We start from the raw sequence: 12,818 nt of genomic DNA, 5'->3' as shown, positions 1-12,818 counted from the left end.
CCCCTGTCACGGGTTCCCCTAGGGGACTTGAATTTCAACTTTTTGAAATGTGTTAGTGGACACCCTTACAAACACATTGGTGAAGAAATTTCTTGGTAAGGAATTTGTTCCCAGATTTTTGCAATATTCCCTGACTATCTGTATTAGTGGAAAACAACTGCTGCACATCTCCAAAAGTTATTGCCACTTCCTCTGGAGATGGTCCGTCAACTCGACAATGCTGTTTGTCATGGAGTGGTGGCTTTACGAAATTACGGCATGAAACAGCGTGGTATTGCTCGGCAGTATGGCATCACTCAAGGTCAGGTGTCAAAGATCCTGAAACGAAATGCTCAGAGCGGTGTCCCTACTCCAATACCGAGGCCAGGACGTCCCCACAGAACCACAAGGAGGGATGATCGCCAGCTGCAGCGGTTAGTCCGCAATGGCCGTACCAAGTCAGCTAATCGGCTTAGGGCTGAGTGGCAGCAACTGACAAATGTGCCTGTATCCAGAAGGCTAGTCAACCAACGACTGGTTCAAGCAGGCTATCGTGCCAGGCGTCCCCTGAGAAAGCCACGCCTGACCAGACAACACCACCAGCGCCGATTGCAGTGGGCCAGAGAGCACCGTCAATGGCAGCCAGGACACTGGAATCACGTAATCTTCAGTGACGAGTCTAGATTTCTGGTCTATCGTCAAGATGGCCATGTCCGAGTGCGCAGACAAGTGCATGAAGCCTACAACAAAGATTGTATAGTGCCAAGAGTCCAAGCTGGAGGTGGTGGGGTGACCGTTTGGGCTGCTTTTCATACAGGGGGCAAAACTGACCTGGTTGTTCTGAATGGAAACCTGAACCAGTTCAAGTACAGGGCCATTCTGGAAAAAAACATTGCTTCCATTTGCTCGTGCAGCCTTTCGAGGAAACTTTGTCTTCCAAGATGACAATGTACGGCCTCATCGTGCTCGCATGATCCAACACTTTCTTGCTGACCGTGGTGTAGAGCATTTGGAGTGGCCTGCCATGTCCCCGGATATGAATCCGATAGAGAACTTGTGGGCAGAATTAACGCGTCAAATCGACAACTTGGACCAGCAGCCGACCTCTGTGCGTGAATTGCAGCAGGCTATTGTCACTGCATGGCAAGCGATTCCTGTCCAAACCTTGGCAAATCTCGTGAACAGCATACCTCAACGTGTACGTGCTCTCCTGAATGCTCGTGGGGGTTACACGAAGTACTGAACTGTAATTTTACTGTCCGTAATCCCAGTCGTAATTTAACTTTTGTTTTTGTTAAAAAAAAATTTGGCCAATGTGCAAAATAAAGAGATACTTCTGGAAAACGTACAGAAGTTTAACACAGTACTGTCCATGAATTGAGTTCGATATCAGTTTGCATCACTTTCAAGGATCAATTTATTTGTTTCGAAATGTCAAATGTGGTTTTTGTTTCTTTTAAAGGTCACATTAACAAAATATAGAATAATTTCAACATAATTCCAATGAACTTTTGGCTCTAAGACATCTTGAAAAGTAAGTTCACCCCCACAAAAAAAAATATCCCATATTAAATGCCAAGTCTGTATTTTAAATTCAGGCTGTAACACAACGAAATGTGAAAAAAGTCAAGGGGTGGGAATAATTTCTGAAGGCACTGTATGCATGAAGCAGAGTGGTCTGGGAAATGAAGTCACTCAGTGGCTTGGGATGACTTGGGATGATGATACTTTGAGACTTGGGATGACTCAGTTTTACGACACCACTTTTCTTTCTGCACTCAGATGGCATTTGAAGAATTTCCACCTCCCCATGAATGCGAACCAATGGGGGGTTTCCATACTCATTCCTTTTAATGATGAGGGTCAATCGAGGAATTACTTGGCCACGGTCATTAAGAGTGCTAATGTTGCTTATGAAAGCCTCACTTGTGACAGAATTCAATGCAAACTATAACGGCACTCTTCGATGTCGCTAGGTTGACCGATATGCCTCCACCCACATATTTACATCATTATACATACCTTTACCAATTTTGATTTAAATCCCTTTAGCTGTTATAAAGTACCACATTTTTACCTGACATGACCTTTGACTCCAAAATCTTTTGAGTTAATCTTTGCATTATAATATATACTTATACCAAGTTTGGTCACCCATCACTGGTTCACAAGTTAGCTCGGTAACAGAATTTTTATCTTATTGACCTTTGTCCTTTGTCCTCTTGACCCCATCATCTAATCACTTCATCTTTGCATCATTATACAATATACATTCATGTACCAAGTTGACCGAGATCCTTTCAGCCATTCTCAAGTCATTGTGGTAACGAAAATCTATCTCAGACAGACACGCGGACGGACAAACAACCCAAAAACATAATGCTTCTGGCGACTCCATCGGTATCAACATCGCCGGGGACATTACGTTAACAGTGGAAGCATAAAAATATATCCATATCCAATAGATGATTGTAAACAACTTCTGTTTTTATTTAAAGAAGTTTTTCCAAACCAAAGGTGAAGTTACTGATGAACCCCAAACCAAACCATGATGGTCTAACACTCTAACCTTTACTGTTCATTTCATTTTCAGTTTTTTGTGAAGGATGACATCACCGTCTACAAAATCAATACATGCACCACAATCAGTTAGCTACGGTGGTGGCAGAGGAAAAGGAAAGGTGAGAGGTCAGAAAAATCAGAAACGGAGTAAGGTTGGGAATTACCTCATTTTTGACTTGAATTGCCTTCCCTTTTTGATCCCTGCCCCACCAACTTTTTTCCTGTCTTGAAATGATCTGCAGGAAATACACAAAAGGAAGCAAGATGGTTTGATAAATGTGCAAACACCTTTTATCACCGTACAAGTAGGCAGTTTGTAGTTTCACATTTGAGTATCAATTGCTAAGTCTGGATGCGCAACTGGAACTAATTTCTCAATCTCCAGGGACGTAGCCTACCGACAAGACGAGGCATGTAGAGACATGTTAGAGCGGCATGCCAAGCAAATTAAGCACAAACTATATGGGAAAATTCCAATGCATGCTCAGACATTCCATACTTCCAAGCACAGCAGCTATGGACTTTTTGATATGCAAGAGGAAATGCATTAATGAGCAAAACAGGACAAGGAGGTTCAAACAACACGGGGAGAAAGAGCAGCAGGCAAACAATGGACGTACATATGAACATCAAGTTCTGAAGAAGAACGCAAGAGTCTATGTGGCAAAGGGATAAAGAGTACAAAAATAATTGAAGGAGGGGGTGGGGTCTGGGGAGGGTGTGAAGGATATTTATGGAGCATCAGCAAGCATGGGCCACAACGTAAACGAGGCATTGCAAAGGTAACAGGGATTTTCACAGGTTTATGTCAACACCGACATAGCAGGGAAGCGCCTTAAAATCCTCCGCAGAGTTGCCATTCTTCAGCTCATAACATAGTGTAAAGTATTAATCCACATTGCTATGCAGTACGGATGTCCAATGAGGCGTGGTGCTGCCAGATCTCACTGAGAACCCTTGGGAGCAGTGGCACGCAACGTTCTAATTTGTGTTACTTAATAGGAGGCTGAGGTGCAAGGCCTGCTCTTCTATCACAGAGAGGTTGTTGGTCTAGCAATTTGCTATCACTTCATTTATGGTCTCACCCCACCTGCCCTCTCATGTGTTTGTCAATGAGTGTGACTAGGTCACACTTGTTGTGCGAGCAACACAATCCTTATTGGCCCTCTTAAAATCTCTTGCCCGCTGTTCTCTCGACTCACCTCTCCAAGTCTCTTCAATCATCATCTTCTCTACAGCCTTTAGAGTAGTGAGCAATTGTCAGAGTAAAAATGAATAATTGTCATCTCTGGACCAATCAGAGACAGCCATGGCCGAAAAGCATGTTGGGCAAATGCATCATGTGATAGAGTTGAGCCAGGCCAAAAGGAAATATGCTTGTTTGTATAGAGTTGACTGAGAGCCATTTCACAGTTGCGGGTAGAAGAACTGCTTCTCTGTGCTGAGCTGGCAAAAACATGTTTTATCTGTGGTTTGATCTTATGCAAATGTGAGCCAAGGATCCGTTACATCAGCTTTTGTTCTTATCTCATGCTCCAGCGTGACTTCTGCTTTCCTTTGTTGATGTCACGTGGTATTGATGGCAGAGCGGGCAGAGAAGAATGTGTTATACTTGATGAAAGAGATTATGGTTTTGAGGGCATTATATTTGATGAGCTACCCTGAAGGCAGCCCTCACGAGGAGTGCACCTCACGCTGAACACGAGCTTTAGAGATCTGCTTGCCTGAGGACAAACTTTTCTCTCCGTACGTACGAAATAAATAATCCTTTATCTATCAAGTGTTGTCTGTCATATTTTGATAAAGGTGGGCAGACTCCCACACAATCACCATCTCATGTTATCCCCAAATCCTATTCCCAATCCTCGACATGCTGACTATCTTTTACATTCTGATTTTACTTCTGGTTCCGGTTTCTTGAGCTTGGTCCTGCTGTTTTTGGACTCTGCCAGATTCCTCAAAGATAAGTACTCCCGGTAGTTTTGTCGAGTTTTTGCTGTTTATTGTATCTGTCTCTGTATTTACTGTGTGCTTCTAGTTAGGTTTTTGTTTCAAAACTTGTGCCAATTTGTAAGTATTCGTTGGACTTTTCGTGCCGGGTTTTTGGGGCCTACATTTTCGTCTTTTTTATTGTCTTTTCTCCTGACTGCCTTCAGCTCTTTTGTTTTCTCCCCAGTTCCCTTATTTCTCCTTCAGATCCTCCCAATTATAACCCCTGTTAGTGTCTTGGTATTCACCATACAGCTCAAAATTATTTTCTTAAAGCTTTTGCTTTACTCTTCTTCAACCTAACGCTCAAAAAAATCATACTAAAATACGCCATTTGGTGTCTGTCTGATGAATTTTTGACCCAAATACATTCTGTCATTACTTATCCAATCTCAACCAAACTTGACAAGATGACTAAGGGTTACAAAATGAAGGTTGTAGCGCATTCATTTGCCCCCATCCCCAAGGGGGTTTTCTCCCCTGAGTGGGTTTTCCCCACCATTGCCGTCAATGGGGTTGCAAGTTGAGGTGTATATCAATGTTAAGTTAGCCTTATCGTGGCATTTTTGCAAGGCTGCTTCGAATAACAAAAACGAATGATAGTAGCATAATATTACATAACAATATTAATACCAATAATATCCCACCTCCCCAAGGTGTTTTTCCTCCTTGAACAAACGTCGAGTCAACATTTATAAATAGCTTATCATGGCGTTTTCGTGGAAGCAACGACCGAACGGCCTCTACCAGAGTGTAAAAATATTATAAACCACAAACAAGTATGATTAGCTTTTTAAACAGTCGCTAATGCTGTTTATAACACTAAATGAAGAAATTTGGAGGAATCCCGACATTGGTGAGGTAAATTTTACTTTCAGAACTGAGCGAAGATCTACAGTACTCTATATACCCCACAAGAGTTGGGTTAATAACATGACACTTCCTGGCGCAAACGTGGCGGCCTTTTGAAACTCGCTCCTGCTGTTTAACACGAAACTGAAAGGGAGGAAGTCCGGGTTGTGCTCATTTGCCAAGCTGCTAGCTTTGAATGGAGTGCTTGCTCAAATGCTTAAACCACTTGGCGATCTCTCCACAAGAAACTTGGTAAATGAACACACACCCAATGTTCTACAGACCCGACCATAGATTGACTGTAATCTTATATACCCCAAAGAGGAATGGCCCTTCCTGCCGCTCCCGTAGTGAGCGGGTGCACTAGTAATTTTAAAAAAAGAGGCAATTGCTCCCGCCGTACCGACCAACTGTTTATATACACCTCCATGTCTTACCCTGATGGTCTTCACTGTGCTATTTAAAATGTTTCAATTTCCTTTTTCTCCCATGTTGAATTCTCCATTCTATTATAATTCACTCTTCCTTTTCCTCTTCAAAAGCTCATTTCCAAATAAATTCTTCAACCATACCAACACACAGCTGTTCCTTTCTACATACTCTGAACTCGCCTTTGTATCACCCCAACTCCCAACGTTTTAAAATGTATATCTGACTTGAAAATTTCAACAACCGCAGCTTGCAATGGATGTTTGTATTTAATTAATCGTTCATTTTGTACATCTTCTTTGTCAAATCCTCCCGTCGGTTCCCTCCCCTCTTTCTACTTGCCCCTATCTGTCAAACCCTATCCCATACCAGCGTCCCACTTCCTGTCCCCTCCATCTACTCCTTCCTACACCCAATTACATCATTACCTTAACTCACCCCTACCCTCCCCTTCAAATCTCCCCAATCAGCCCTGCCCTTCAAATCTCCCCCATAATCCCTCCCTTTCAAAACTCCCTCCTCACTCTCCCTGCACTGCCCTCTCTCCATCACACCCCCAGGAGTACCTCTAGCTTCGGCTTACCCTCCGCTCCCACCTTTTGTTCACATGTGTGTTGTACCGTTCACCAAGCAGTGATGACTCCATTTACATCTCGCTGTCTGACAACATGGACCAACTTCTAGCCATCATCCAAACTCTCTTTTCCTCATATGTGGCAATTTCAATTGTCATCATGCCAGCAGGCTGGGTGTGGGCACCTCTCTCACCAGCCATGGTACCTCAGCAAAGGACTTATGCGACTCATTGGGACTGACACAATCTGGCAATTTCCTGACCCGGATCTCAGTCAACGGTACATCTCTTCTGGATGTGGTTATGACTAACTTCACTGCAAATGTCTGCTGTTATTCTTCTGCTCCAATTAGTTCATCAGATAATTTGCTTGTTAAAGTGGACATCTCTCTGGCCATTCTCAGAGAACCTCCTCAGTGCCGACGAGTCTGGCATTTCACTCTCAAAGCAGCCATTAAAATTCTAGACTGGTCTCCAATTTCTACTCTCTCCGACATCAACTCATCTTGGGGAATTCTTCCAAAGAAAACTGCTCTTTCTCATGCACAGATTTATCCCATCTCGTCTTCAGTTGTCATACCCTTCCTCCCGTCCATGGTACACTGAATCTTGTGGTGAGGCAGTTGCCCTGAAACAACTTGCCTTCGCCTCATGGAAGGCAAATTCAACGGAAGGTAATCTCAGTTCCTTCCACAAAGCTTGGAAGAAGTGTGTGTCTACCCTCAGGAGTGTCAGGAAGCACTATCTCTCTACTCTCAACACTGATCGTTCAAACCTGTCTCCCTCTTCCAAATCCTGGTGGCGTCTGTTCAAATCTGTTTTTGATGTTTGTTGCCCTTCCATTCCCTCCCTTACCTCAAATGGCTACACAGCTGACTACGCACATGAAAAAGCTGAATGCCGCAACTCTGTGTTTGCCTCCAAATCTTGTGTTCCAAACCCATCTCTCTCTGCACCCACCTTACACAGTCATACGCAGCTGCTCCTTGACTCTGTGTCCTTCTCTCCCGACAAGGTGGAGAAGTTTCTGTCAAACCTCGACTCTGATTCTGCAAATGGACCAGACGGCATCAGCCCACGGGTCCTAAAATCCTGCTCTACCGCTCTATCTCACCCTCTCTCTGCTCTCTTCACCCTCTCTTTTGCTCAAGGTCATCTGCCTTCTGCTTGGAAATCAGCCAACATTACCGCTTTACACAAAAAAGGTGCAAAAACAGATCCTTGCAACTACAGACCAATCAGCCTGCTCCCAATAATCAGCAAGGTCATGGAATCCATCATCGCTTCTGACATCAAATCCTTCCTCTTCTCCAATGGCTTGATCTGGGATCATCAATTTGGATTCAGACCAGGTCATTCTACTCTGGACATGCTGCATCTGCTGTCTCAACAATGGATGGAGGTCCTCAATTCCAAACAGGAAATCAGAGCTGTCTCCCTTGACATATCAACTGCCTTCAATACGGTCTGGCACCGCGCTCTGCTCACCAAACTCTCCTCCATGGAGGTATCCATGGAAAACTCCACGCACTTCCTCTCTGGTCATAGTCAATGTGTGGCCCTGAATGGATTTCTCTCATCTCCCCTTCCTGCTCAGGCTGGAGTTCCTCAAGGCAGTGTTCTGGGCCCTGTGCTTTTTCTGGTCTTCATCAAGGATCTCTCCGACTCTGGAAAATCCTCTCTATCTCTTTGCTGATGACTCCACTCTCTGCCGCTCCATACCTCATCCCTAAGATCGGCAGTCTGCAGCCTCCTCACTCTATGCAGACCTGGACAAAAACACAGACTGGTCAAACAAGTGGAACATGTCTTTCAATCCTGACAAATCTCACACTCTCACTATGTCTCTCCGAAAAGACCGGCTGGACAACCCTCCCATCTACTTTTTGAACAATCCCCTTGAAGAAGTTCTGTCACTTAAGCTTTTGGGTCTCACTTTCTGCCATGATCTTTCCTGGGAAAACAACATTTCCAAGCTGGCCTCCAAAGCCAGTCGCCGACTGGGCATCCTCCGTCGTGTGAAGTCTTTCCTTGGCACACCTGAGCTCCTCACCACATACAAGGCTTTCATCCGCAGCTCAATGGAATACTGCTCTCCCGTCTGGGCTGGTGCTCCTGCCTCACACCTAGCTCGGCTTCATGCTGTTGAAACCAAAGCTTTCAGAATCATTGGAATCTCCCGCGATAAAGCTCCGAGGCCCTTTCACTCACTCACCGCAGGCAGGTTGGTGGTGTTTCTGTTTTCTACCTGTAATAACGACTACTCTCCGGCCTTGCTCCTGTCTACACTCCGACTACACTTGTAGTCGGACTACGACTACACACGACTACTACGACTACACTCCGACTCCGACTACACTTGTCTCCACCTGTCCGACTACACTCTGTCTGTGCTCTGTCCCCCAAATATTCCTACAGTTACACAAGATCTGCCAGCTACCCTCTTATGGTGAAACTGTCAAAATCAAGACTCTCTGCTCACCTTCACTCTTTCATTCCTCTTTTCTCCCACCTCTGGAACAAACTCCCCCACTCTCTTCAATCCCACTCCTCCCTCCAGGTCTTTAAAACAGCTGTTCACCACCATCTCTTATCCCCCATCCAAAACCTTGATCTTTTCTAACCCCGTTAATTCACCCCAGATCCACCTTTTTTGAAATACTGACCTCTTTCATGGAAGCCCTAGCAGTGTCCATGTGTTTTATACCTCTCCCACCTCCCCCCATCCCCTCTCCCTCCCACAGATCTCCCAATGTCCCTCTGTTCTCTACTGTTGTACTTGTGTGCTTCCCTCTCTCTCCCCATCTTGTCTCCCGCTCCCTTAATCGTATGTTTTATGTGTCAGTTTGTTTTTTTGTGACTAATGTTAGCTCTTACACGAGCCTTGATTTTGTATACAAAAAAAAGAAAAAAAAGAAAGAAAAAACACTGCCCGATCAATCCGGATAATTCCTCACAGCCGAAAATGAGCTGTGACTGGAAAGTATGAATGTTACCGAGCGATTCATAAAATAAAGGGCCATTAATGTTCTACAGGCAAACATCACCTGCGACTTACTTGGGAAGGTAATTATTAATAGGAATATCACGCAAGCCAAACAAGGAAACTCTGGTGCAGCAAAAATAAATAAATAATTAAATAAACTCACCCAGCCCTGAACTGCTTCACACAATTCTTCGACGTGTTGGTTAGCTCCTTGTCAAAGGTTCCGACTTTCCGCTTCTTGGCATGTTTTTCTGGAATACAAAGGGTTGAAGATTAAAGCAGAAATTTTCAATAACAGTAATTGCCACAGTATTTCCATTCGAATGAAACCTGGACAACAGAAGCCACCAAACAGACGCTTTCCATTTGAAACAGGTGTCTCATCCATATCCTGAAATGTCTTGCAGCAAACCCAGTAAAAATTTTGAAAAAATTTTGTGCAGGTGTTGGATAAAAAAAGGAAACACCAATGTAAAGTCACTTAACAGTGCGTAGAGCCACCATGTGTAGCCACGATGTGTGGCCAGTATGTGCTGTGGCATATAGTCCACCAGCATCTGGAATTCTGCAGGAGGGATGTCGCACCATTCTTCCACGAGGAAGTCAATCAATTCACATCTGTTTGATGGAGGTGGAAAATGCTGTAAGGCATCGTTCCAGGATAAATGCTTGTTTGGGTTGAGATTTGGTGACTGAGAAGGCCATGACATAAGGATAACATCAGTGTTGTGCTAATCAAATCATTGGGCAACCACACGTGCTGTGTGGATGGGGCCACTGGGGGGTTCACTCTCCTCTTGTAGCCATGCTAGTCAAATTATCGGCAACCAGGACTGTGCAGCATTTTTATATATGACCCTAAGCATGCTGGGATGTTATTTGCTTAATTAACACATGGGCCACACCTGTTTGGAAGCCGTTGCTTGATGTCCCCCATTCACCCTCGTGTTTCCATGATTTTGTCCACTACCTGTACACCGGTACTGTTTCGAAAAACCATCAACTCTGATTGCACGCTAATCCGTCCCCCAAAAAGATTTACTTATCCTTACATTTGCAAGGCATTGACTCGTGAAAACATGACTACCTTTTGGTGCAGCCTTAGTCTCTGGCATTGCTTGAATCTTCTTCTGTCGCCGATTACGTTTTGCGGTGCGCTCAGCAAACATGTGGGCCTTCAGGATCTCAAACTGTGCCCGGTCCTCCGGCTGTGGGTACGTATGAGGGATGTACCATCTTCAGTCATGAATACATAAACGCTTTGTTCAGGTAACAAATGACGATTGATAATACCCTTGCGCTAATGATGTATTGTCAAAGGGTAAACCCATTTGCCCACTTTAGTTGTTAGGCCTCCATTTCTTACAGGGGACAAGGTCGAGTGGAAAAACGAAAAGAAAAAAGTTGGGGACTGGGAAAACATGAATGAGTAACGCACCGTTTGTTGCTTCTTCTGCTTCAGGTTCTTTATAAACTCTTGTCGTTTCTTCTTACCCATTACGGACATATCGTATTCTTGCAATGCTTTTGCGGCTGGTGATGACAAGCATTCCATAAGTGTAGCCGCAAGGTTCATCACATAATAAAACTGTTCATTTGCTAATGTCTCACATCAGGCAATATTTTGAGAAAGGAGAATAGAAAGCAAGACCAAAGTAAATATAAATATTATAAAAATACTGAATACCCTTTACAAAACAAACTCTTTTACAGAATTTTGATTTGAAAGAATGAAGTAGAAGAAGAATAATGAAAAACAGGATTATGAAAAAAAAGACTAACAACAAAGTAATAATGAAGTTTGAGTGTCTTCCAAGTCTGGAAGGTCGGCGGTTCAAACCCTGGCTGAGTCATACCAAATATTTCAAAAATGGTACGTGCTGCTTCCTTGCTTCACATTCAGCATTTAAAAGGATATGGCATGGACAATCCCCATCAGTTGGTTGGCATCCATGGGGAGGAGCAAATTCCTCCTGAGGATAGGCCCCACTGAGTGCGGTGAGAAAAGCGGCCGGATTCAAACCATTACTGCATTCGAACGATTAACCGATTCAGTCCATTACTGGATTCAAACCATTGCCCTATTCATGTCTTACATTATGTTTCTCAGGCCTTTACAGGATTCGAACCATTATCGGATGATCATAGAACATACTTTACCCTATTTACACATTCGCATCCACCTTTTATACAAAGAAATCCACAACACCCCCCATTTTTGTAATGCTACAACCCTAACTTTGAATCGGGTAAAGGGTGCTAGCTTCACGGACATCTCTCACAGTAAATAAATCTGTGTTATGGTGTTCGGAATTATCGGGCTGCCTGCTGCGTAGATCTCTTATCTTGTATAATGAGGTTCGATATGCACTCGGTAAGATGGAGATCACCCATTGGCCCAGGGGATGGAAGGGTGTAACTGTTGGACGTTTGTTATGCAATTACATCGATCAAATCTAGATATCTCATGGGCTATGTCCCAATCAGCAACGGCCAGGATCACGTGTCAAGTGAGTTCTTTAACTGCCTTACCTTCCTCTGCTGCTCTGTTTCTTCAGCTCCAGTCTCTAGTCTAGGGCCATAGAAATACCACACCATGCCACATAGAAATACCACACCTTTCTGCATGCATATTTGATGTAGTTTTTGTTAACAGCCTTGTAGCATACCTGCCTGCTGGACTGCTTCAGCACTAGTTTACCTTTCACCAAGCCCAGGTCTGCTTGAATCAGGGCGGGGATTATATGTTCGTTTTATTATCGCCAAATGGTAAGAATATTATTATTGTTGCTAATATTATTAGTATTAATAAATGCTTTATAATAATGTTATCATTGTTTTTGTTATTTATTTTGTAATAGGAATATCATGCCATGTAAGGACCTATTAAACTGCTCTATACACCTTAACATGGCGTGTGTTTAGAAACATGGGAATTCTTCTGGATTATTTGTAGTTAATTAGCCTAATCATCTCAGGAGATCATATCTAAATCTATTCTCATTTTGAAAAGCGTTCAGGGCTCTGCTGCTGAGCCCGCTGAGGAAGCTGAGAGCTCTTTCATATGGCCCCCTCAATAGGAATTTCTGACGATGTCAGTGCCTGCAGGGGGTGATATTTTTGACCTTCGCCCTGAGCGCCACAAACCATCACTACGCCACTGCGTGTGTGTGTGTGTGTGTGTGTGTGTGTGTGTGTGTGTGTGTGTGTGTGTGTGTGTGTGTGTGTGTGTGTGAGACTGTCAGCTCCATTACGAGCCTCAGACCTCGTATAAAATGGAAGGATAACGAAGAAAAAAAAAAGAGCAAAAAAGGAAGAAAAAAATAAAAAGAACAACAAGGAGTTTTCAGACAATTGGCTTCGGAGAGAATGCAAAATAACAATTATACACACATCCCAATAAGTGTTACAACAGCTGATCTGACTGTATTTAGTGACTAACCAGTG

The 12,818-nt window shown here is 43.7% G+C and overlaps 1 protein-coding gene across 1 annotated transcript in view; it reads right to left on the bottom strand.

Annotated features, from left to right (window-relative positions):
- Positions 1-2,450: 2,450 nt before the first annotated feature.
- DDX27 (DEAD-box helicase 27) overlaps positions 2,451-12,818 on the bottom strand; it is a 90,174-nt gene continuing 79,806 nt past the window's right edge. The window contains exons 17-20 of the mRNA XM_078773383.1: positions 10,810-10,904; positions 10,459-10,579; positions 9,535-9,622; positions 2,451-2,777 (exon numbers count right to left, since the gene is read on the bottom strand). Of these exons, the coding sequence (XP_078629509.1) occupies positions 2,702-2,777; positions 9,535-9,622; positions 10,459-10,579; positions 10,810-10,904 (380 nt within the window). The 3' untranslated portion in view covers positions 2,451-2,701. The remainder of the gene's footprint in view (positions 2,778-9,534; positions 9,623-10,458; positions 10,580-10,809; positions 10,905-12,818) is intronic.

The sequence above is a fragment of the Myxine glutinosa genome, chromosome 2 (genome assembly GCF_964187855.1).
Source record: "Myxine glutinosa chromosome 2, kmMyxGlut1.1, whole genome shotgun sequence".
Taxonomy (NCBI): domain Eukaryota; kingdom Metazoa; phylum Chordata; class Myxini; order Myxiniformes; family Myxinidae; genus Myxine; species Myxine glutinosa.
Note: the sequence above shows the minus strand (reverse complement) of the source record. Positions and strands in the feature narration are given on the sequence as shown.